The sequence below is a fragment of the Bos javanicus genome, chromosome 12 (assembly GCF_032452875.1).
Source record: "Bos javanicus breed banteng chromosome 12, ARS-OSU_banteng_1.0, whole genome shotgun sequence".
NCBI lineage: Eukaryota > Metazoa > Chordata > Mammalia > Artiodactyla > Bovidae > Bos > Bos javanicus.
This window is the reverse complement of record NC_083879.1, coordinates 25991052-26017207: the sequence shown is the minus strand read 5'-3', so window position 1 is coordinate 26017207 and position 26156 is coordinate 25991052. Positions and strand designations below refer to the sequence as shown.

General features: G+C 38.9%; 2 protein-coding genes and 1 long non-coding RNA gene across 8 annotated transcripts in view; 2 read left to right on the top strand and 1 right to left on the bottom strand.

Annotated features, from left to right (window-relative positions):
* NBEA (neurobeachin) overlaps positions 1-26156 on the top strand; it is a 676277-nt gene that overhangs the window by 463701 nt on the left and 186420 nt on the right. The gene's annotated exons all lie outside the window — the stretch shown is intronic.
* Positions 529-3160, bottom strand: MAB21L1 (mab-21 like 1). Its single transcript, XM_061434793.1, has one exon. It carries the CDS (start codon positions 2457-2459, stop codon positions 1380-1382), a length of 1080 nt encoding a protein of 359 aa, XP_061290777.1. The 5' UTR covers positions 2460-3160; the 3' UTR covers positions 529-1379.
* LOC133258323 (uncharacterized) lies at positions 14781-24816 on the top strand. The gene is made up of 2 exons (XR_009739948.1): positions 14781-20038; positions 20254-24816. It is a non-coding gene; the product is annotated as an uncharacterized LOC133258323 (long non-coding RNA).

Genomic DNA, 26156 nt, shown 5'->3' with positions numbered 1-26156 from the left:
GCTCTATGAAGTAAACGGTAATTTTGGATTTCTGATTAATTTATCCTGCCTGGAACCCTTACTGCATAAAATAAGGTTTGACATATATTAGGTCAGAAATTATCTTCATTTTATTAGCATAGTTTTCATATACAAATTTCAAAAGTTTTATTAGGACTTTGTTAAGTTCATTTTTCTCGGAGTTTGTCTGATTTTTAACTCAGCAACCATGACTGTCATGACATATTTCATCCTTATAGTGTCAAAAATTCTACATAAATAATTAACCCAAAAGAGCAGGCTTTCAAAGGTAGATTTAAATTGTTTCTGTTGTCGAATGGAATAGTCTTATAAGTAAGTCAGAAGCTAACAGTAGATCATTATATTGTGTACCTATACAAAAAGAGCTTTTTGCCAATATTTTAAGGTTTTATTTTTAATTATTTCATTAGCATATTTCTCAAAATGTTTAAAATATTCAAGTGGTTCAGTTTTCAAATTTAAGGATTACATCTTTTGACAGGAAAACAATTTAAAGTGAGACACAACAAGTTTTATTTTACTTCATTTATTAGCTTCTAATTAAATAAAAACCAGCAACAGAAATTAAAATCTAAATCACAAAAGTAATTATCCAGTGTATTTCAAGTGCATTTTTCAAATATATAATTCAGATATTCAAGCGTTATTATATAAGCTGAATTCAAATTTCTTTGAATATATTTAAATAACATTTCAAGTATATTTATGGAATGTTAGAAATAGAACAAGCAATATATTTGAAACAAAATGTAAACTTTTTAAAGTTCAGACACTTTTAAAGACAGATAAAAGTACCAGGAGGAAATCTACCTTTAAATTATATCTTTGTTAGTGGAAAATGTCTGGAACATCCAAAATGCCAATTTAACTTTTGTTCACCAAATCACAAAACACCAACATCCACACTTTCAAAGACAATGTGAGATCACAATATTTGTTACAAATCAAAATATACATTACACTTTTCCTTCAGATGGCATATCCAAATCATGTTTACTCACAGCCAAGATTGCTATAATCCTCTGATAGCATTCACAGCGGTCTTGCGTTACAGCCAGGCTGTTTTCCGGGTGTTCCTGTGTACTTTTCAAGGGCGATAGGAAATCCTTTGTAAAGAAGTCTTCTAATACTTGTGGGTTTGGGGTGTTCTCCATCTGCTCTCCCTACTTTTTCTCCCCTTGGAGGGGTGGGTGAGATGATGCCTTAAGCGGTTGCCTTAGCACTCCTTTTGAAGGAAGAGATTGTTTGCACTGCTGAGTGGAATATTAGATAGGAATCGAACAGGAAGTTTACACTGCATGAGAACTTTTCAGAATGAATAGTATAATCACATTTCGGCTCTCGATTAAAATTGTCCTCTAAAGTTTCTCTAAACTTTTCGGGTTGGTCAGGATCTCCCTCGCCAGTCGCCACGTTTGTTTGGCAGCGTTCTCTAGAGCCGAGTGAGGTTTGCCTTGAAACAGATCTAAGTTCGGTAGGAAGTAGTGAGGACAGCGCCGGCACTGCAGGCAGGAGATGAGTTGCAGCAAAATCCCGTTCAGCCTGTCACCCAGGCAGGACTCGTCCCAGTCCGACTCCCGGGGATGCTTCTCACACTCGTAGGAAACCAGAGTCTTCATGTGGTAGTTGTTAAGGGGCTGGCCCGGCAGTTCCAGGTGACGATCCCGCAAGGTTTTGAGGATGGAGAGGCATTTCTTCCTGCAGCCCCCCATCTGCAGTCTGTTCTCCGCTTCCGCGAACTGCAGCACCCAGGCGTCGCTCTCGGCCGAGCTCTGCTTGCCGGCCAGGGAGTGGCACTCCTTGGACAAGAGATTGAACCCTTCCGCTTTGACCTCTGCCACCCGGTTGGGTCCCGGCCAGGGGATGTGGGGAAGTGGCCAGTGGGCAGCACTCCTGGGCCAGATCCCGGTGCATTTAAAAGCCGGGGTGATCTGCACCACGTACCTGTCTCGGATCCTCAGTTTCACTTCGCTGGTGTCCGCCACCATCTTTACCACATCCCTGTAGCTACACTTGTCTACCGCCTGAGCCACCAGCGTCTGAAACCTGGACCGGATTTTGCGCGCCGAGAGGTAGCCGGAGGCAGTAATGAATTCCACCCAGAGCGACATGCTCCTCTTGCGGCCGTCGCTCAACTTGAGCACGGCGCAGCCGGGCAGCGAGCCGTCGTCCACAAAGTTGAACACCCCCATCTGGTTAAGGTAAAGCACCACTTCGAATTCGGTGGGGGAGATGACCTCGAGGCCCTCGTAGCGATTGTCCATCTCGTTGAGAGAGCTGATGAACCGGGGCTCCTGCACCTCCACCTCCTTCAGGACGTCGGAAACTACTTTGCAGACTTCCCGGATGGTTTTGGCAATGGCAGCTTTCCTGGCTTGGCATTTTTCGTTGTAGTATTTATTCAGATGGTAAACCAGCTTGGCCTGGGCCGCTATCATGTTGGGGCAGAGATCCGGGTTGTACACCGGAGTCTCGCAGTAAGCTGTGGGATCCAACGCGGCTGCTAGAGCTGGAGCCAACTTCGGTGGAGAAACGGGCCGCGGCGCTCGGAACTGTACCAGAAGCGTCTCTCCGAAGTGCGGCGGCGGCCGGGGACTCCCTCGCGCTGTTCTCCCCTGCCTTTTATCTTTGAGCCCAGCCGGCCTTAAAGTGAAAGGTTGTTCTCCCCCCACCCCTTCTCTCTCTCTCTCTCTCCGTCTCTCTTCCTCTTTTAAAGAATCCTTCCTTGTGTGAGAGAAACGCGTGCAGAGATCACCTCAGTTATAAAAACAAAAGTTGCGGTGAGACCCAGCAAAGCTCTTCCAGTAGTCAAAATAATCAACCCTTTCCGTATTTATTTACGCTTGCCCGTGATCATGGTGTGTGCCGGGCTGTGAATCGGACGGAGAAAAAGTGTGCTGAGTGTGCGTCGGGGGTGAGTGTGCGTCTGTGTATATGTCAGAAGAAGCTGCTGTTGGTTTGTCTTAAGAGCCCAGATGCACTCGTGTGGAAATTATAAAGGCAGGGCCAGGCAGGCTGGCGGCCAATCGCCACTGGGCTCGTCACGACAGCCTCCGTCAGCTCCAGCCCGGCTAATTAATCCCCCCTCTTGGATATAGGCACACAAACTAAAGGTAGGAGGCTGCTGCTGGGCAGAAAACCACCCAGGCCACCTAGACAGTTTTGGAAATCAGGAGGAATCTCTCAGCTTTGGTATTAATTGAAGCATATTGACGTTTTGAAAAGACTTGGCAAAGTGGTTCTCTTCTGTGCTGAAAAACCCTGCTTGTCTTTTTAACCGACGAAATGCAAATACAGGTGTACTAATGGTCATCCATCAATTGGTGAATTAGATGGGGTTTTCTAAAACAAAAGTCACTAACTTGCATTTAGAGTGAGATAATTAACGCCTGTTAATCCTGGAGGTCTTTTTGAATGCAGGTTGGGAGTTTGCTCTTCAGTGTATATGCAGGCTGGTTTTGGATGGACTGATACCAGTGTAATTTTCTGGATGTTCCCATATTAGAATGATTTTTTTTATGTTATGCAGTGTTTTACCTATGTTTTTCTCCTCATTTGAAGTTGTTGAAAGGAATCTGAAAATGATTGCTGTTAGATGTTGTCTACTCCAGTTTAAGTTGGGATGTTTAAAAAATGTTTAGTACACCCCTCCCCCCATCTGCAGTCCTCTGTACTTTGATAGACTTGCCCAACATTATAACCAGGACACTAACTTTTTGTACGCACTGGCAGACATATCTGTGAAAGAAAACTCTCTGAGATTCAGAGATTATCTTAATGTGAGTTCATAATGAGGTGTGTTTGAATACATGACAGTTCAGGAGAGGTCATGGAGATGAGACCTAGGGGCAGATACCTATCCTGAAAATTTATGTGTTCGGGCTTTCTGTCTTGTCTACAGATGTGTTAATTTAGGATATATCTTCTCTCCTAAGGGATCTTTAGTGGTCATCTGACAGCAGACTTCTGATTTTATAATATTGCAATGACTTAAGGGAAATGGTTAAGATTTTTAAAGAAAACTAATTTGCAGTCACCTGGGATTTTAAAATTTACATCATTTTTTTAAAAAAACTTTGAAAGAAATCAATATTTTTAAATTTGGGAATCTAAAAAAGGAGGGCAAAATGGATTTATGTAGAGCTTTTTTTTCCCCCTGCTGGTACCAACTGCGTGCTTGATGTACTGGAAGTGGAAGAAATACTACTTAGGGGTTCTGTAGTTTTTAAACCTAGGCAGATTTTTAACACCCTACCTTGAATTAAGACTATTTCCAGCAAAATCCTATAATTCCTGGAACAGGTTTGTAGTCACTTTCTTTCAGAGCCACTTGTAACAAGATCTTGTTCAGGGCTCCCACTTTCTACTCAAGCGTTTGAATTTTTTTTTTTTTCCTTTCTTCTTTGCACAGGTACAGCATCATACTTTTTGTTATCCAAGGGTGGTAGATTCCGATTTAGCTTAAAACAGTATATTAGATTCGGGGCCCACAGCATCCACCTACTCTGTTCCCCAAGAACCTTGCACCCCTTTAGGAGCAGGGATTGGGCGTAACCGCCAGCCCCTCCCTACTTTGGCACCGAGGCGGGTGAATGCATACTACCTTTTGGCAGTTGGAAGAGAAGGAAGAGGAGGCAAGTCACCGCCGGGGAACCTGCGGCCACGAAGACGAAGATGTGCCGGTGGTCTCTGGGGGAAGCCACCTCTGTCCCCACCCAGTGCAGGTCCCGCGTGCTCCCTGCCGGTTCCGCGGCCCTACTTTCCCTGACCATCCTTCTTTCCTCTATCTGCTCCATGTCCCATAGGTTTTGTGTGTGCGCGCTTATGTGGTATGTGAAAACCTTATTAAGGGTCCCGGGTTTCTCCACGTTTGCTGCAAGTGTTCTGCCCACGCTCCCCGCCGCCGCCCGGGCGCACGTGTGGTCGCGGCCGAGCCCGCGCTTTCTGGTCCCGGGGTCGCGGGGCCCTTGCGCCCAGCGCGCTCTCCCTTGGGTTCAGGTCAGAGTGGCCGTTGTTTTCTTGGGCCACCTGCAAATGCCCCCAGTTGCCGAAGACCTGAGGCAGCCTGGGATTCGGAGGCCCCGAGGCCGTTCGGGGGACCGCGGCGGCGGCCGTCCGGGTGGGTCGGACTCGAAGGACTCGAGGCGCGCCGGGCGGTAGCGCTGGAGCCAGGCGCGCAGGTGGCGCATCTTCGGGGCTCACTGTGCGGCTTAATTGGGTTAAAGCAGAGCTAAACGCCAAAGCACTTTGTGCAAACTAATTGGTGTAAGCAAGGCCTTTTCACTAACGATTTGCACTTTGAAGAAGAAAAATGGATGGTGAGAAAAGGACTAAAAACTCGTTAGTCCTAGCGTGTTCCCGGGAAGTGAAGTCTTTGGGCTTCAAGGACGCTGGGACCGTGTTTCCTGAGCTGCTTCCTTCAGCACCCTTCACGCTGGGAGCTGACAGTGATTTACATAACATAGGATTCACCCACCCGCTCTCATCACCGCGGGTGAACTGGGCGCCCTAGAATAATACTCCCGCGCAAGTATTGCTTGTTGCTGCAACACCGTGATTTTCTGTTACACTGAACACGTGAAATGAATTGCCTTCTGTAGCTGATCCTTCCAGTGATCTCAGACACCTCTCATTGTTGAAGGGAAAATTAAACTGTTCTGAGGAGTGTGCTTTCTATTCCCCCCCACCTTTTTTTTTAATTGAAATGACCTATGGAGAGGAACTTAAAATATATAGTACGCTTTTGTGTAATTCTGCTAATTTTCAGCTAGGCTTTGGAGATAGATCTGATTTGTTGGAGCGATGTATTTAACAATTTTAAAGTAATTTTTATAAAATATCATTTGACCTATGGAACTAATTATTTTATATGGTTGTGTAATGCACGGAAATAGCTTAAAATCAATTTTATTTACTTGTGAAAAGTTCATAAAACAGCTCTAATGACACCAGTCTTGTATATATACATTTTTTTTCACTATAAACATAATCATAGTAGTTAGTATTAGAATGAAAGCTTGTGTGTGTCCAATGCTTCAGGATATAAATACTTAATTGTTTTCATTGATATGCTGTGCAGACATCTTTGACAAGAGCTAATAATAGAATGATAATTGAAGAAAACTGACCTAATTGAAGAAAAGACCCCAAGAATCTCAGGATTTAATGATTGTTTGAGATGCTCATATTTGAGTGGTATTTGGGATATTAAGGTCTAACCAACTTGACTTTTCCATTTCACTTAGTTCACTAGGTGGCTTTGATTTAGAATGTTCTATTATTTTTAAAAAATGGAGAAAATCACAAGCACACCATTGTCAAAAATTGTAGGAATGTTAATGAATATAAAATAATTAAATATTGTGATCCTTACTACTTCCAAGCATTTAAAATAACAGTGGCGAAATAACTTTTTTCTAAAGTGGTATTTCGTAGGTAACTTATTCTCCCTTCTGTAAACCTACATAACTTATATGGGACACACAAAATAATGGGCAAAGAGACACCCCATTAGATTAAAGAAAAACTCTATTATGTTGAGAAATGTAGGAATGCAGGGTTTCTTTTTTTTTATCTTAATTTAAATATGAATTACATGTTCATAAATTTAAGCAATTGTGACCTTTCATCTGGAAAAATGTATCTGTTAGTTAGAGGTTATGCACACACATATTAAATGCACAGATAGATACTGTTCTGTTTTTTCATTATCTGCTGGCTGCTATTCTACTCACAAGTATTCACGAATATAAAGTTCTATTTTTTTAATATGTGCTTATTACACTGGGGAGATAAAAAGAATATGAAGTTGAGTTTATTAAATTATTTATCCCTACTGCTGGAGTGGTTTTGAAGGCTCATTGTACACATCTGATTTCTTCCCCTGCCCCCACCACCCCCACCCCGAACCCACCTCCTCTTTTTTTAAAATGCACCTAGGCTATTTCATCTGTTTCATTCTGCCAGACACAATATATTTCCTTTTTAACACTGGAGAAATTAAAGACAGATATTTGTGCAGGATTTTCTTTATGTGTCACATTAAATAAAAATAGACGGAGTTTTTCTGGTGATGTGATTTGATGGTGCATCTATACCTTTCTTTCTATTGTGACTCCTTATGTAAGAATACTTGAAACAAAATAGCTTGAAAGCTTCAAAAGTTTCAGTGAGTTCTTAAAATAATTATTTCATATTTTAATATCGTCTATGGCAAAGGAGAGCAGAGAATTGAGATCGTTGTTGGCACGATTTAGACCCTATTTTTCTTTAACCAGAGTATCTTGATAATTGTGGTTACATTTAAAAATTATTTTCTTAATTCTTCACTTGAATATTCTAGACTGTTGCCTCAGTTTTCCTCATTCCCCTAATACATGATCATACAGTCACAATGGTAGCAGGGAGTACTCTTTTTTTTTTTTTTGCTTACTTTGTTGCTTAGAAAATTTGTTATTGGTCTTAATAAATGTTGAAAGTAATTTTGAGATTAAAAATAGAATTTGGAAGTGTACTTAACCAGAATCATCACCACTGCTAGATTTGCACATTTGAGTGATTCTGGATAACTCTGGCCAAAACCTTTCTTTTGGTAGAAAAAATAAATTTAAGCCTTGATTATTCAGATCATTGTCTCAGTTTCCTCACTTATTTTGAATGTAGACACAGAGATGCAGGATATTTTAAGTTGTATCTGTAAACTGACAAATTTAAGGGGCAGGGTTATCAACCAAAAGATTTTCTTATGGTTCACAATGAATTGTGATCTCTAACTGTTTGCAAACATTTAAGGGTAGTGAGGTTAATCAGTCATTTATTGATGAGTATTACGGAGTGTTCCAACATTCCAGTTCCCCATTGACCCTTTAGAAAGTCACCATTATCTTTATAAACTGTAAAATTTAAATTCATTTTACTAGATTTCAACTTATGTTTTTAATTTGGATATAGTAAACATGTTGTGACATAAATGGACTCGTGATTCTTCTCCATATGAATATATGAAAATTAGGTATTCCTCAAACCATCACTGACATGGATTTATAGACATTCATGCATATGGCTGTATCCTCAGTACTCTTAGTACAGTACAGTTTTATTGCACTTAGAGAAAACAATGGAATCAGATGTGATTAGCGTCTGTTAATCTGTCCATCTGTAGTGGGTCATCCAGGATTGCATACCTCTCATTACTGTCCAGACTGTATGTGATTAGCCACTGAAAACATTCTTCGTAACCTTGAGACTAGAATACAGGATGTAGATAATCAGCTTATAGTGACTGCATGTCTGAAGTAACATTTTCTGTTACTAATTTACAATTTTGGAGCTTATTTCTTAATTAGCAAAGTAGTTCTTCTAAAATAGGGTTTTTTTTTAATGATCAGTTAACTGGAGTAATAATTTAAAATAATAATTGCATTAGTAAAACCTATTACCTTTTGTCACATATATCAAATAAAATAAATACTTTATAGCAAAAAAAGGAAATCAGTTTATGAATAGCAATTTCTTGGATAACTTTACATACTGATACAGATTATAACCATTTTCTGAGAGTAGAGCACCTAAATAATATTTAATTTCCACTTCCGTATAATTGCTTTCATGATACTAGTAATATACATTTTAGTATACTTATCTGAACTATTACTATTATTTAGTACTCTGTGTACTATTTTCATGAAAGCACAATTTTTCCATGTGATTTGTCAAAAATATCAAGTCAAGAGTACTAATAAGTTCTTACTACTTTTTAATCTCAATATGTTTGTTTTATCTAAACATCTAGATCAAATCAAAAACATGAAGGACATAAAGAATTTGTAAGACATCGTGTCTCTGATAAAAACTTGTGAACCTACTGGAAAAAGTTATAGCATTATTATTTTTATGGGAAATCATTTTTATTATGAAAGTCAGGTTTATTATGCATATTTTGCATACGTACTGTTCTAGTCTATGCTTTTTCAATATGAATGTTCCAGTCTATGAGTTCTGACAAATGTATAGAGTTGTATAACATCTGGCACATAGAACATTTCCATGGACACAAGAAGTTGCTTCATGCACTTAATTTTTTTTTACTCGTAAATTTTATGATTCATTTATAATGAATCTGGGTGTTTTAGTTTTATATCAAAAAAGTTTAGACTATAAACACCTTTAGTTATTCCCCTAGAACTTATTATCTTAATCATGATTCTATTTTAAGACCAGTTTTAATCAGAGAGTCCCAAAATAGACTCAAAATATAAAGTGCTATTTCAGATACACAGGCAATAGGTTAACAGTTTTTATTTTACATGAAAGTTGTTTAATTTTACTATGTGACATTAAATGGTTAGTAAAGGATTCATTTTCAGAGGTACTGGTAATATTTGTTATGCTCACATGAATATATATATTAGATTTAGGAGTATAGTTTACAGTTTACACATCAAAATGCATATTAAGTTCCTTATGTAAGTTAGCAATATTTGTAACATTACTAGCTTTATGTCTTTGGAGAAGTAAATCTCTCAACATTTGCATTGTGTATTACCTTACATTTTCAGTAAATTAATCCTCCCTTGATGGTGGGGGATGATGCCAAAGGGTTTACTAGAGCTAATATTCATTAATATATACATATTCTTGGAACATATGCTTCAAATCCTAATTTTGTATAAATATACATTGCCATTTAAATTTAAATAGTTATAAATATTCCAAACAAAGAATTCTTAAATTGTAATAGTACCAACATCTTCATTGATAATGATGCCCTCTCAAGTATTTTGCTCTTTTACAACTTGGAATAGTACAACTAGTCTTCTCTTTCTGCCCTCAAGATATAAAATTATTTAAATGGTTTCTGTTTTCTATTTTAATTTGGCAATTACAATAGGAATTTTAATGTTATGCATGCTTACAGGCCTATTAAGAAAGAAGTTATTGCTTTCTTAATAATCTTAAACCATTTTTAGGAAGTACACTCTTTTTATGGTTTGCAAAATAGCCTGCTCATACGCACACACACACACACACACACACACACACAGTCTTTCAGATAGTAAAAGGTTGAATTGGCTTCTATACATTTTTATGTTAACCTGTTAAAAGGAAGCAGCCTCTAAATACAGGATTCTTGTCTCCACCAGAATTTAATATCACATCTGCAAGATTATTCTGTAATAACCCTTATAGTTTTCAATAATACCTTAGGAGATTGCAGGTAAATGGATTTTTAAAGTAATAATAACTAAAGGGTCCAACAGTATTTATCCAGTCATATATACTGTGGCAGTTTTGAATGTCATACACTTTTAATTGTAAAATTGAGAAGTTTAAACATTACTAGTTATCCTGTCCATATAAATAAAAATATATTGCTCAGTCCCTCACATACAGTCCCTCACATACATCATCTGCATGTGTATACAGAAAAACGCCTTCACTTACTTAAAACTGTTTTCACTTTTTGCAGCAGACCAAGGTCACGTGTTTGGTTTTTTTTTTTGCAACATGAACCTGTGTTTGATAAACGAATAACTCACTGGGAGGAAAAATGTGGGTTTTTTGATTTGGGGGTTTGGGTTTTTGCTGTTGTTGTTGTTGGTTTGTCTCCCCCTTTTACTAGCAGACTCAGTTCTTCATTTGTTTTGCTTTCCACGCTGCATTACCACAGTTTTCCCCTGTGTGCATCTGCCAGTGTACAATTTAGCCACGGGCATCTGTAGACCTTGTGGTGATCAGTATTGCAGGCAAAAGCCATATGTGTTTAAATAAAAAAAAAATCTCTTTATTTCATTTGCTGTTTTAACTGGATGGATAACTTTTGTGCCTCAAGACAGAAGAAGAAAAAATACAGAAATAATTAATTGCCTCTATTCTTGAGGCAGTTTCATTTCCCCCTCCAATATGGAATGCTTGTCAGCTTTCCTGATAAATGACTGCATGTATTTGCATAGATTTTACATTAACACAAAAATTAGTTTTATTTGTAGAAAACTAGTTTACATAATAATATAAAACCTAGTGTTATTGATTATGTTTCCAAGCATTGATGATTTTTTAAAGGGATTGTAGCCTTCTTATTTTTCAAAGATCTGATCAACCTATTTCTTAATATAATCTTACTTTTTGCTTTATATGTTTTGCACTGTATGAAGCAAACATGCTTATAAACTGTTAAAATTTGAAAACTAGTTTATAGGTATATTAACCACAACTGTTTCAGACCGTGGCTAGTAGCACTCATTTGGTAAAAAGATTCTGGTTTTAAACTTTTGCCGAGGAATATTTTAAAATATGTTTTATCAACTGTACATACCTCCAACAGTTGGAGGATTTCATCTGTGCAAATGATTTTAGTTTTCATATTCATTTTATCAAAAGGTTGTGTAGTATATTGAGTGTGTATACTTGAGCTCACTCCTAAGACATTATGCATTGTTTACAACCAAATTTAAAACATGTCTGAGAAGTATACTTTCTATCTTCAGTCTGTTTTCTTAAATATACATAATCAATTGATCACTTTAATGTAGCCTTTAAAAAAAAAAAAAAACCACTCTGCTGGAGCTATTTGGGTGCTGAAACAATTCTCCCCCTCTAAGTGGCAGGCAGTAGATGTTTATTCATCCTGTAATCTGGCATCTTGTTGTCTAGAGGCAACCTGCTAATTATGTGCTATCATTGTATTATCCATGTTATGGAAAATCTAAATATGTTCACTGTTGTTAGTTACATCACAAAGCTTTTCATAAAATATACTTGATCCTCAAGAAACCTGCTACACTTAATGGCAACCTAAACCAAGAGTGTCTCTGCCACCCCTTGATTCTGGGACACCCTGGGTGCCAGCTGTCACAGCTCAGCTAATGATGACAAATGCCCCTCTCTATGCAGATTGCAGAGCTTGCAGGCTGCCGTGAAAGGCAACCAGATTACCTTTCTTCAGAGAGTAACTTAACCTTTTAAACTCATGTCAGAATGAAATTATCAGCTGGGATAGTTTCAATATCTGTATCTTTAAAACTAAAAAGTCAGAGCATTATCAAATTACACGAGCTCACTTTTTAAGAAAATGTTCCAATTTTTAAATAATTTATGTTGCTTTACCCTTAAATGGCTCTGATATTCTTAAATCAGAAAGTCTAGGAAAGATATACTTCATAACCACACTAGAGCGTCAACCCTGAATATAACTCAAGTAGTGTGAATTATTGATAAAATTATCCAGATTGTTTGGACTAGAAAACAGGCTAGTGAAATTTTGGGGAAAAATTTTTGTTTTCCTTTTCTTCACCTGCATGATAAAGCCTCTGTTCTCCTGTTATATGTACAGGCCCAGCCCATTGCAGATAAATGATATATTTTTCTAAAATTCTATGGATTATAACAAAATTACATAGAGAATATTTGTTACTGATGATTGTTTTCTCTGTTTTCAAACTTGATCTTTTCTTCTAAGTTGCTGATTTGTGCTGCAGAAATTTATAATATTATGATGCATCTACTACATGCTGAAAATGTTAATGAATACTATTAACCATAATGTAGTGCAGGGGTATGTTGCCTGTTAAATTCAATACTTTACAGTTTCAAATGCAATACCTTACAGTTGCAACAAGCTTTTCAATTTATAAAAGACTTTTATATGCATTTATTCATCTGATACTTAAAATAATTCAATGATTTGAGAGATGGGTGATAAGGACTAGGGACTACTACTTAATGAACATTTAATTTCCTTTAATCTTCACAAGTATTAGTTCCCATTTACAAATGAAGGGACTGAGGTTTAGAAAGATTAAGTGTTTTACCAAGGGTCATAAAAGCAATTGTAGACCAAGGGCTGTCTGATCGCGACTGCACTTGGCAGTACAGAATCTAGACTGTATACTGTGTGTGTGTGTCTGTGTGTGTGCATCCTTCCCAGGGGGCATTGGGGGAAAAGAATCCGTCTGCCAATGCAGGAGCCTCGAGACATGGGTTCAATCCCTGGGTTGGGAAGATCCCCTGGAGTAGGAAATGTCAACCCATTCTAGTATTCTTGCCTGGGAAATCCCATAGATAGAGGAGCCTGGCGGGCTACAGTAGGGTTGCACAGAGTCGGACATGACTGAAGCAACTTAGCATTTAACATATATATATAACTAAAGTCATGCTCAAAATTCTCCAAGCCAGGCTTCAGCAATACGTGAACTGTGAACTTCCAGATGTTCAGGCTGGTTTTAGAAAAGGCAGAGGAACCAGAAATCAAATTGCCAACATCCACTGGATCATCGAAAAATCAAGAAAGTTCCAGAAAAACATCTATTTCTGCTTTATTGACTATGTCAAAGCCTTTGACTGTGTGGATCACAATAAACTGTGGAAAATTCTGAAAGAGATGAGAATACCAGACCACCTGACCTGCCTCTTGAGAAACATATATGCAGGTCAGGAAGCACCAGTTAGAACTGGACATGGAACAACAGACTGGTTCCAAATAGGAAAAGGAGTACATCAAGGCTGTGTACTGTCACCCTGCCTATTTAACGTCTATGCAGAGTACATCATGAGAAACGCTGGGCTGGAAGAAGCACAAGCTGGAATCAAGATTGCCGGGAGAAATATCAATAACCTCAGATATGCAGATGACACCACCCTTATGGCAGAAAGTGAAGAGGAGCTAAAAAGCCTCTTGATGAAAGTGAAAGAGGAGAGTGAAAACGTTGGCTTAAAGCTGAACATTCAGAAAACTAAGATCATGGCACCCGGTCCCATCACTTCATGGCAAATAGATGGGGAAACAATGGAAACAGTGTCAGACTTTATTTTTTGGGGCTCCAAAATCACTGCAGATGGTGACCGCAGCCATGAAATTAAAAGACGCTTACTCCTTGGAAGGAAAGTTATGACCAACCTAGATAGCGTGTTGAAAAGCATAGACATTACCTTGCCAACAAAGGTCCGTCTAGTCAAGGCTATGGTTTTCCCAGTAGTCATGTGTGGATGTGAGAGTTGGACTGTGAAGAAAGCTGAGTGCTGAAGAATTGATGCTTTTGAACTGTGGTGTTGGAGAAGACTCTTGAGAGTCCCTTGGACTCCAAGGAGATCCAACCAGTCCATCCTAAAGGAGATCAGCCTTGGGTGTTCTTTGGAAGGATTGATGCTGAAGCTGAAACTCCAATACTTTGGCCACCTCGTGCGAAGAGTTGACTCATTGGAAAAGACTCTGATGCTGGGAGGGATTGGGGGCAAGAGGAGAAGGGGACCACAGAGGATGAGATGGCTGGATGGCATCACTGACTCGATGGACATGAGTTTGAGTAAACTCCAGGAGATGGTGATGGACAGGGAGGCCTGGCGTGCTGCGATTCATGGGGTCACAAAGTGTCAGACACGACAGAGCAACTGATCTGATCTGATCTGATGCACGAATACATACATGTATGTCCTGTCTATACCCAGAGATAATGTTAGCATCCTAAGGGAGATCAGTCCTGAGTGTTCATTGGAAGGACTGATGTTGAAGCTGAAACTCCAGTACTTTGGCCACCTGATGTGAAGAGCTGACTCATTGGGAAAGACTCTGATGCTGGGAGGGATTGGGGGCAGGAGGAGAAGGGAATGACAGAGTATGAGATGGCTGGATGGCATCACTGAGTCAATGCACATGAGTTTGGATGAACTCCGGGAGCTGATGATGGACAGGGAGGCCTGGCACGCTGCGATTCATGGGGTCACAGAGTCAGACACGACTGAGAGACTGAACTAAACTGAACACAGGTTCAGTCTCAGGGTCAGGAAGATCCCCTGGAGAAGGAAATGGCAACCCACTCCAGTATTCTTTCCTGGGAAACCCCAAGGACAGAGGAGCCTGGTGGGTTACAGTCCGTGGGGTCACAAGAGTTGTACTCAACTTAGCACTAAACAGCAACTAGGATGTAAGTGTTATTCTGAAGAGAAGCTGCAGACTTAGGTTTACATTAAAAATATGATTGATTAATTTTATTAAAGATTGCATTCTTTTTAGGAGGTTTTTAATAAGTTAATATTGAGACACTTTTTATGTTACAGATTTTCATTTTATGGTATTATATCAATCTATTCCTTAGGGAGAAACTACTTAGGAAATATGCATAGACTATCTAATAAATATCTAATTGGACTAATTCACCTAAGAACCACTTCATTGTCCAACCTAAGTTTAATGGGATATATCTTTATGAAAATGACGAGGAAAAATAAGTCTTCCACAATTACTTATCTGTATACTGTTTTTATACATATGGTTTTACTCTGTGACATCAGTGAGTTATATAAGCCACAATATTGTACATCTTTCAGTTCAAGACACATTGAAAACTCCTTTTATCATGAATTTAAATGCAATTATTAAAAAAAAATAAATGCAATTATTTCAAGAAAGCTGTCTGAATACAGACTGTTTTTATTCCTCAATAAAAGCTTTTCTTTAGTATAGATACTACAGGATTTTTATCAGTGATATATCTGATGTTATAAATGGTCTATCTGTATTTTAGTTATAGAATTACTTATAATTACTAGTAAATAGTAATGATTAATATGTTGTAAGTATTCCACTGTATATAAGAACTATATATACTAGTATGTAGTAAATTTTAAATTTTACAGTGATCATTTTATTAAAATGTACCAAGCAACAACAACTAAGATTTAAGGGGCTTGCATGGTGGCTCAGACATGGCTTTGGAGTAAAGAATCTGTCTGCAATGCAGGAGACCTGAGTTCAGTCCCTGGGTTGGGAAGATCCCCTGGAGAAGGGAATGACAATCCACTCCAGAATAGAATCCTGGAGAATTCTATGGGCAAAGGAGCCTGGCGGCTACATGGGATCACAACGAGTCAGATAAAACTGAGCGAATAACACACACATAGACACACCAACCAATTACAGCTGGGAGTTAGAAACTAATTCCACCTCATAAGGAGGCATTTTGTATGAGAGCAGGAGAGAACATTAGAGGAGAATATAATGCAAGCCTCCTCATTAACTGTCTGGATCTTCTCTATGACATTTCTACAAAGTGCTCATCCAGCCTGTTTTTACCCCTGTTGATGAGAAATTCGTTTTCTACGCAGATGGATACTCGCACTTACATACAGTTCTGATTGTTAGAATGCTCTTCCTAATATTGAACCAAAAGTGTCTGACACTTTTACGTTTTGATGCCTTCTGTATGGTCTTGCCCCTTTAATGGAAATAAGTCCATTAAACTCAGAATTTAGGGTATCAAATTGAATACAGTCTGGCCTTTCAGACATCACACCTACAGCACCTCATCACTCAGAAGCCATTCTTGTCCATCAAGTGTGGAGCCTAGAATTCATTACATCTGGAGTGGACTGGTGAATACAGAATAGACCTCTGTTAAGTGAAACAAGGCAATTATACCCTTTTTGGGATCCTCCGTAACTCTGGTACAGTTGCCAAGATGTGTGTCAACAGATATCTCATTTGTTTAAGCTCACAGTGGGGTCCTAAGTTCATGACTTCTTTTTATTTATCCAGCTCATTTTATCTCACTATTTTTAGCTCTTTTTCCCATGGTTTGACTTACAATAAATTTGTTATTATTTTAAATATGAATTAACAAGCATAACAGTTCTTTCCTAAAATTTGTCCTAGGCTACATATAGAACATTCATAGCAAAACAGAATTTAGTTATAATGAACATACTGTTTTTGCTCAGCCTAGGTATACTAAGATGCTTATCTACTTAATAAGACTTGTAGATAGATTACATTAATAGATTACACAGTCCACAGCCTTTTGATAGTTTTTATTTGTTTACTTCTTTTGCCAGACACTTGAAATTCTAATACTTGTTTTTCATGACCTTGTCAAAATATATAGCCAATAACCCCCATTTATGTAAAATGTGTACTTTATATATTTTGACATATTTATCAATTTTACTTTGTCAACAAACTTTTTGTCTACTAATGGTATCTGAAAGTTTCCCATGTGTCTTTACCATGAACTATAAAAAATATATATATTAACTTTTTTGGTGATTGTGTTAAAGTCTTGAATTTCTCTAACTGTAGGCAGAGATTTTTGTTTGCCAACTTTTTTTTTTTCTAAATGAGGATATTTTATTAATACTTTACTTATTATTGCTGTGACACCTAGACGATAAAACGCAAAGCAAGCCTGCCTCAGATTTAGCTTTCTTGCAGTTTGTGTCTCAAATGGAGAATAGGGAAGTCCCATGCTTTTACAAAAGAGACATTCTAAAGTGCAGAGCTGCCCCATCTGTTTCATCTGGTGGCTTATGCAATAAGAGGTGTTATCACATGACTCTAAATGCACGAGCAGTGTTTCATGAGCTCTTTCGTGCTGTGAGGAGTTTGTAAGTTGCCTGCGTTATTGTGTGTCAGTCCCAGCTGACCCAACTGCATTCTGCTGAGCATATTTGGGGGATAATCAGAACTAATGAAGCCTGGAACACAGCTCATTCTGTAAATGATTTATTCTCAGGCTCTTGTCTGATTCCAAAAACATTCTCCAAGTCATAACCTATACCACTCATTTTTTCCTAGCATTGTGCTGATACAGCTACTCTATTTTTATTTATTTGATGTGCATTAAAAATGAATCAGGTATTTTAAATGCTAAGAAACACGTTTCAGGGTAAAAGTTTATATTGTTAATCCCCAGTGTTGAGTGGAATGCCATGTCTTGGCCGTCTTTTGTTTGTTTGAATCTCAATATATTTATGGTGCCCGTGAGTAGATAATAGGATTGAAAACATCAAGTGATAAGAGCCTCTTAATAAAATGTACCACTGGGAAATATAACCCACAAGTAAAATAATGGAAAATCATTAATGGAAGATTCCTCTGTCTGGATTAAATTTCCCAATGAAATCAGAAGATTGTAAAAAAGTCCTTATGAATAGCCATCATGTTTCAAAACTGTTTCATTAATATGGCTTCACTGTACCAGCATTGTTGAGAATGACATTTCTCTACATGCCCTCACCAAGTAGTCAGTGATTCAGTGGCCTGTAACACTTTAAATCCCATCAACTTGCTTTCCTTTCCTGTTATAACTGTTTCAATGAGTGGCACTTTTGTTGTGCAGGTTAAGTTCTGGTAGCTTACTGAGGGCATACTAGAATGAGGACAGACACAGTTGCCAACACAGGAAAGCTACAACTTTATTAAAGCCTTACATTCAGTAAATACGACACTGAAGTCTCTTCAGGTAGGTCATTTTTGTAGCTTATGTCCTATTCATTCTCCTGTTTTCTAGAAACAATAGCAGGATTTGCTGTTAAGAATTACTAGTTTTATCTATTGATCTCAGTATTTAGTATTCACTGTACTGTAGAGCCCAGATAATACATACCTTTAAGGCAAGTACCACTTGATTAGATGCACTGAAATACCTAAAATACCCACTCTACTACCTAAGTATTGATCTAGGAACCAGTTGGAGAGTCCCTGAATCTCATTACAAGATATTTAGTGCTACCATTTATAAATGCTAGTCTTAACTGTATGCCTCGACCTTGGGCATTAGGCTTCTTCATTTCTAACCGTCTGCCAAAAAGTGAGTTAAACATTCAAACAGCATGTTTTAGAACCTTGAAGGGCAAAGTTGGAGATCATTGTTACTTACTGGGCTCCGAGAACATCTTTTTCTTTTTAAGTATGTAAAAAGAGACAAAGTAGGAATTCCCTGGTGTCTAGTGATTAGGACTCAGCACTTTCACTGGGACCAGCTTTGATCCTTGGTCAGGAAACTAAGATCCCACAAGCCACATGTCATGGCCAAAAATAAATAAATAAATAAAACAGATAAAGAATGAGTTGATAAAATTAGTTATTATTGAGTTTTTTATTATACTTGAGTACTTATTATACTAAGACTGTGCTAAGTTCTGCCTAGATCCTACTTTCTCAGTCATCCTTTTAACCCTTTAAACTTACCCTAAACTTGTTCTCTCACTGGTAAATAGGGATAATGATATCTACATTATAGATTTGGGGCATAGATTAAAATAATTGATACGTATTAAAAGCTTAGACTACTTTTAACCTTTTTACCCAAGTCCAAATAGTAACTGTTGAGGTAGGGTTCAAACCCAACTCATTTTGTTTCTAGATCCCTGAGCTTATCTAGCATATTGCTTGGGTAAATATTTGTTGCTGCTACTAAGTCACTTCATTTGTGTCTGACTCTGTGCGACCCCACAGACGGCAGCCCACCAGGCTCCCCCATCCCTGGGATTCTCTCCAGGCAAGAACACTGGAATGGGTTGCCATTTCCTTTTCCAAAGCATGAAAGTGAAAAGTGAAAGTAAAGATGCTCAGTCATATCCAACTTTTAGCAACCCTATGGACTGCAACTTACCAAGCTCCTCCATCCATGAGATTTTCCAGGCAAAAGTACTGGAGTGGGGTGCCATTGCCTTCTCTGGAATATTTGTTAAATGAATTATTAAATGAATATCATCTGTCCTGTGCTTCTGATGGAAGAATTGGTTGATTTCTATGGTTGTTTTGATAGCATACAGCACATACTCCATCATAGCTGAATGAGTGGATGACAGTTCAGTTCAGTCACTCAGTCGTGTCCAACTCTTTGTGACCCCATTGACTGCAGCACGCCAGGCTTCCCTATCCATCACCAATTTCTGAGCTTGCTCAAACTCATGTCCATCAAGTCAGTGATACCATCCAACCATCTCATCCTCTCTCGTCCTCTTCTCCTCCTGCCTTCAATCTTTCCCAGCATCAGGGTCTTTTCAGATGAGTCAGTTCTTCAAATCAGGTGGCCAAAGTATTGGAGTTTCAGTTTCAGCATCAGTCCTTCCAACGAATATTCAGGACTGATTCCCTTTAGGATGAACTGGTTGGATCTCCTTGCAGTTCAAGGGACTCTCAAGAGTCTTCTCCAACACCCGAGTTCAAAAGAATCGATTATTCGGTGCTCAGCTTTCTTTATGGTCCAACTCTCACTTCCATGTTTCCCTGGTGGCTTCTAAAGTGTGGTGTTGGAGAAGACTCTTGAGAGTCCCTTGGAATGCAAGGAGATCCAACCAGTCCATCCTAAAGGAAATCAGTCCTGAATATTCATTGGAAGGACTGATGCTGAAGCTCTAATACTCTGACCACCTGATGCAAAGAACTAACTCATTGGAAAAGACCCTGATGCTGGGAAAGATTGAAGGCAGAAGGAGAAGGAGACGACAGAGGATGAGATGGTTGGATGGCATCACTGACTCGATGGATGTTTGTTTGAACAGGCTCTAGGAGTTAGTAATGGGCAGGGAAGCCTAGCATGCTGCAGTCCATGGGGTCGCAAAGAGTTGGACACAACTGAGCGACTAAACTCATATCCATACATGACTATTGGCAAAAGCATAGCTCTGTCTAGACAGATCTTTGTTGGCAAAGTAGTGTCTCTGCTTTTTATTACACTCTTCAGGTTTGTCACAACTTTTCTTCCAAGGAAAAGTTATCTGGGTCATGAAGATCTTTTTTATATAGTTATTCTGTATATTCTTGCCAACTTTTCTTGATACCTTCTGCTTCTGTTAGGTCCATACCATTTCTGTCCTTTATTGTACCCATCTTTGCATGAAATGTCCCCTTGGTATCTTTAATTATCTTGAAGGGATCTCTAGTCTTTCCCATTCTATTGTTTTCCTCTATTTCTTTGCATTGATCTTTTAGGAAGGCTTTCTTATCTCTCCTTGCTATTCTTTGGAACTCTGCATTCAGATGGATAGATCTTTCCTTTTGTCCTTGCCTTTAGCTGCTCTTCTTTTCTCAGCTATTTGTAAGGCTTCCTCAGACAACCATTTTGCCTTTTTGCATTTCTTCTCCTTGGGGATGGTTTTTATCACCACCTCCTGTACAATGTTACAAACCTCTGTCCATAGTTCTTCAGGCAGTCTATCATGTCTAATCCCTTGAATCTATTTGTCACTTCTCCACTGTATAATTTTAAGGGATTTAGGTCATACCTGAATGGTCTAGCAGTTTTTCTTACTTTCTTCAATTTAAGTATGAATTTCTCAATAAGGAGTTCATGATCTGAGCCACAGTGCTCCTGGTCTTGTTTTGCTTACTGTATAGAGCTTCTCCATCTTTGGCTGGAAAGAATATAATCAGTTTAATTTTGGTGTTGACCATCTGGTGATGTCCATGTGTAGAGACATCTCTAGTGTTGTTGGAAGAGGGTGTTGGCTATGATTACTACATTCGCTTGGCAAAACTCTTAGCCTTTGCCCTGCTTCATTTTGTACTCCAAGGCCAAACTTCCCTGTTACTCCAGGTATCTCTTGACCTCCTATTTTTGCATTCCATTCCCCTGTGATGAAAAGGACATCTTTTTTGTGTGTTAGTTCTATAAGGTCTTGTAGGTCTTCATAGAACCATTCAACTTCAGCTTCTTCAGCGTACTGGTTGGGACATAGACTTGGATCACTGTGATACTGAATCATTTACCTTGGAAACAAACAGAGATCATTCTGTCGTTTTTGAGATTACACCCAAGTACTGCATTTTTGGACTCTTTTGTTGACTATGAGGGCTACTCCATTTCTTCTGCGGGATTCTTGCCCACAGTAGTAGATATGATGGTCGTCTGATGATTACTCATGCTGTATTCCCCTGTAAAATACATTGATGACTCCCAAACATATAGCTTCAGCCAAGATCTCTCTCCTCAACTTCAAACCCATTCATCCAGCTGTTTTCCCCACATCTTCTCACGCTTGCAGGATACATTTCAAACACAACATAGCCAAACTGAGCCACTGTTCATCAACTCCATCCTGCCCCTCCTGCCGTCATCTGTGCCCTGTGCTACGCTGTGCTTAGTCGCTCAGTTGTGTCCGACTCTTTGGGACCCCTTGGACTGTAGCTGCCAAGCTCCTCTGTCCGTGGGGATTCTCCAGGCAGGAATATTGGAGTGGGTTGCCTCCAGGGGATCTCCAACCCAGAGATTGAACCAAGGTCTCCTGCTTTGCAGGTGGATTCTTTACTGTCTGAGCCACCAGAGAAGCCCCATCTTTGCCCTACTAAGTGTAACTCCTTTTTCCCAGTTAGTTAGGCCAACATCTTAGTTGCTATCTTGACTCCTGTCATGCTTTTGTATCCCACACCCAGTGGCATCAGCGAATCTTACCAGAACCAGTCTTCTCACCAGCTTTATATAGCTTCAGTCCTGCTCAGTATCAATACACCGCATCATCTCTGAGGTGTATTGTTAGTTACACCCAAAGCATCTTGGCTTCCTTCCTTATCCCAGTCCTGCTATCCCCTTCCACTCTTTTATTGACATGGCTGAAAGATCCATGAAAAATAAAGTCAGCTCATGACATCCATAAGTGCAGAATTCCCTAATGGCTTCCCATTTTAGAGTAAAAGGCAAAATCCTTAAAATGGCCTACTGGTCCTTCAGTCAGCTCCTTTCCACTCTGATTCACCCACCTCTCTTTCTGATGTTATCACCTGCTAATGTCACCAAGCACCATGGCAGCCACTCACATGGGGGCCAGGCATGTGCTAGCTCCTCTGTGGGACTTGTCTTCCTTGATCTACATGCCTTTTTCCCTCAGGCCATTCAGATATTTAACCTAAAATGGCAGCCTATTCTCTCCCCCAGACTCTGTTCCCTTCTGGGCCTTCTTCCTACTGCTTACCACTAACATATGCTTTTACTTATTTATCTTGATTAATGTCTCCCCCACCCCGATTTAAATCTAAGCTCTAATGAGGGTAAGGATTTTGTCTCTTCATTGCTACCATACCCAGAATCTAAAACACTGCCCATCTAATAATGAGTGCTCAATAAATATCTGCTTAAATAAAGGAAGGGAAGAAGGAAAGAAGGGCTCAATCAAGGGGGGGGGGAATGGAAAGAGGGATAGAATAATCAGAGATGATCATTTAATTCTGCTGAATGTTATGTTTGTAATAATGCTAAGGGGAAAAAATGCATCGCAACCTGTTAATTCACATATCTGACTGACTTCTTGACACCGTTGACCTCCTCCTCCTTTTGGAAATTTTCTTCTCTTGACAAAAAGAATAATGTCAGCTATTGAATGGTTATTCTGTGCAAGTCCCTGCTAAAAACTTGATGTGTGCAGCACCTGGTTGAGTAGGATTTCTCCTGTGGCTCCAAGAAGCATGTCTCACCTTCTAAAGAGCTGAAAACAGTCAAGACTGCACAATGGAGCTTGCAGTGCTAGTGGGGAGACACCAAGTTAACAAACCCATAAGCAAGGAAACACATCTGTGACATGTCAGGTGGTAATAAATGCTCTGAGGGGTAGGTTCTGTAGTCTTATTTTAGAGATAAGAAAAGTAAAGCTTAGAATAGGTATTGGAGGTCCTCTGTCTGGGGCTAGGTCATGAAACCATTCCTTGTGACTTCAGTATCCATGCACATAACTGTTCTGCTCTGCCCACTACCTGCATTCATATCCTATCTTGCTTCTTATCGCACTGATTTTTCACCATTGACTCCCATCTGTCTTTCTTCTCTAACTTCCTAAATATGAGTATACAGTTTAGCTGCTTCTCCTGTCAAGGTTATGTTGCCAAATATGAGCACAGTTCACCCTTGAACAACACAGATTTGAGGTATGTTAGTCCAATTATACATGGATTTTTTTCCAATTAATACTTTTATATACTATAAGTTGTTTTATCTTCCTTATGATTTTTTTAATAACAATTTCTTTTATTTTAAGAATATAATATATAAAACATAGGTCATACAGAATATGTGTTAATTGACTGTTTATGTTATTAGTAAGGCTTCTGGACAGCAGCAGGCTATTGTTAAGTTTGTGGAGAGTCGAAACATGGCTGTTTGACTGTGCTGGGGATTGGCACGCCTAACATCCACATTGCTCAGGGCTTAGTTGTATGCTGTTTCACTTCATCTCACTTTATGGTTATAGAGCTTGAACCATCATCTCTGTGGAGATGTGTCACAAATCTGTACCTCCAGTCCTGACTTCTGTTAATTCATCATTGTCATTTTCTACATCCTGGGAGGTATTTTCCAAATTGATATTCCTGTCCTCCCCATGTTATTGGACCATCTTCCTCTCAAGTTTAAGTCAAAAGCTTTTTTTGAGGATTACTATCTCTCATTTCTTCCTTTGTTTCTGTCAATGACTTGAGTCACATGTAATTTCAAGGACTTGACATCCTAGTGGCTGACTCCTCTCTTGCCCTTTGTTCCTTCTCTAACATATTGATGCTCTCTTAATCACCAAGTCTTGTGGATTCTCATTCTCACCTAGAATCTTTCACATGTCTTCTTGTCATCCATACCACCATCACTCTAGTTCAAGGTCTTTATCACTTGGTCACTGGACTGTGTATCCCACTTTCTGTCTTTCCCTTCTCTAGGCCATCATGAAGAATGCTGCTGCTGAAGAATGTTGACTTTCTTACAAACCAACTTCTATCATATTACATCCCTGTTCAAAAGCCTTAGATTGACTCCCAGTCCTCAAGAAAGGAAGAGGGTGGAAGTGAGGGAGCAAAGGAAAAATGCCTCTCTGATCTTCAAGATGCTTCACTATCGGACCACAGCAGTGTTCTAATATTAACTTCTTGACACCTGTCCTTGCTTTCCCTACTATATACTATTTTCTAAATGTAGTTCTTCCATTTTTTTCTCTGCCTTTTTACCTCTTTCTCTTCAACCCATCGGAATTGCATGCCTTCCTTCCTTAAAACAAAATGTATCCTTTCTGTGATTTTCCTGAGTAAAAATGGTTTTTTCCATCTCAGTAGTCTTGTATATCAGCCTTTCTACCATTGACAGTATAAAGTAAAGAGGTAGTCAGTCAATTGTGTCCAACTCTTTGCAACCTCCATGGACTGTAACCTGCCAAACTCCTCTGTCCATGGGATTTTCCACACAAGAATACTGGAGTGGGTTGACATTTCGTTCTCCAGGGTATCTTTCCAACCCAGGGATCAATCCTGGGTCTCCTGCATTGCAGGCAGATTCTTTACTGTCTGAGCCACCAGCAACACCCTTTGGTATAGTATAGATGAGTGTTATTTTTTAGAAAGTAATTTAAATTTGTAGATGTCTTTTGTCCCCAAAATGGATTCAGAATTCCTGGATGACAAGCAAAAATTCACCGGTCTTCTTACCTTTACCTCACAATGCCTAGAAAAGGACTATTGCAGAGTAGATGATCAGTATATATTGTTGAGTGATAAAACATTTCTTAATCTTAAGGTATAAAAATTATAAGAAGAAATAATATTAGGGCAGGTTTAGTGATTATAAGCAAGACTGATGACAGTGATCTTAGTAGCCATTTCATCGCTAGACTGATTACAAATAAACTGGACAAACTTTCATACTTTGCATTTCACCCATGATGTATGTAACAAACATATTTGGCATATTGAACAAACAGGCTGGCTTCTGTTTTCTCTCCTGATAATTATTAAAAACCAAAATTTGGTTAGTAGGTTGATACTCTGCATAGCCATCTCATTCAACTACTGTTATCTTGGTGTCATAAGACAACAAGGAAGCAATTCCTGGGTTCTTTCCTGCCTTATGTTGCCACAACTGGCAGTTCTGAACTTTTTTTTTTTTTTTAATCATTAGTCTTTCCTGAAGACACTCATTCCAACTAAGTATCTTCATTCAGGAGAATTTAGAGAGATTTGAAATAAATATCTTCAGTATTCATGAATCATGATATCTCTAGTATTAAACACATGTGTAAGCAGTATTTGAAAATTTTAAAATTTATCACCTGGCTCCTGAATGCAAGGGAGGAAAATGCAGTTGTAATGCTTTCTGAACATTAGATCAGGAATGTGGAAAACATTCTTTTGAAATCGCCTGCAGAAGACTCATGCAAAGAACTTCTTAAGTCATTCAACTCTCAGATATTTATTATCTTCTGAGCCCTCTGCTGTGCCCTGGTAATACTATTCTTGCCTTCACAGAGCTTTCAGGCCAAAGGTGATTATAAAAAACGGAGCACATAGTAACAATTCAGAGGGAAATACTAGGTGATTAGAAGAGGAGGAATTACTAGGGATCATAAAGGAGGGGCATGGAAACACAAGCTAAGAAAGCTTTCTGTGGGAAAACTGA

What these genes read in the sequence shown, in the direction of transcription:
- MAB21L1 (XM_061434793.1), bottom strand. Translation starts at nt 2,459, where the DNA reads ATGATAGCGGCCCAGGCCAAGCTGGTTTACCATCTGAATAAATACTAC.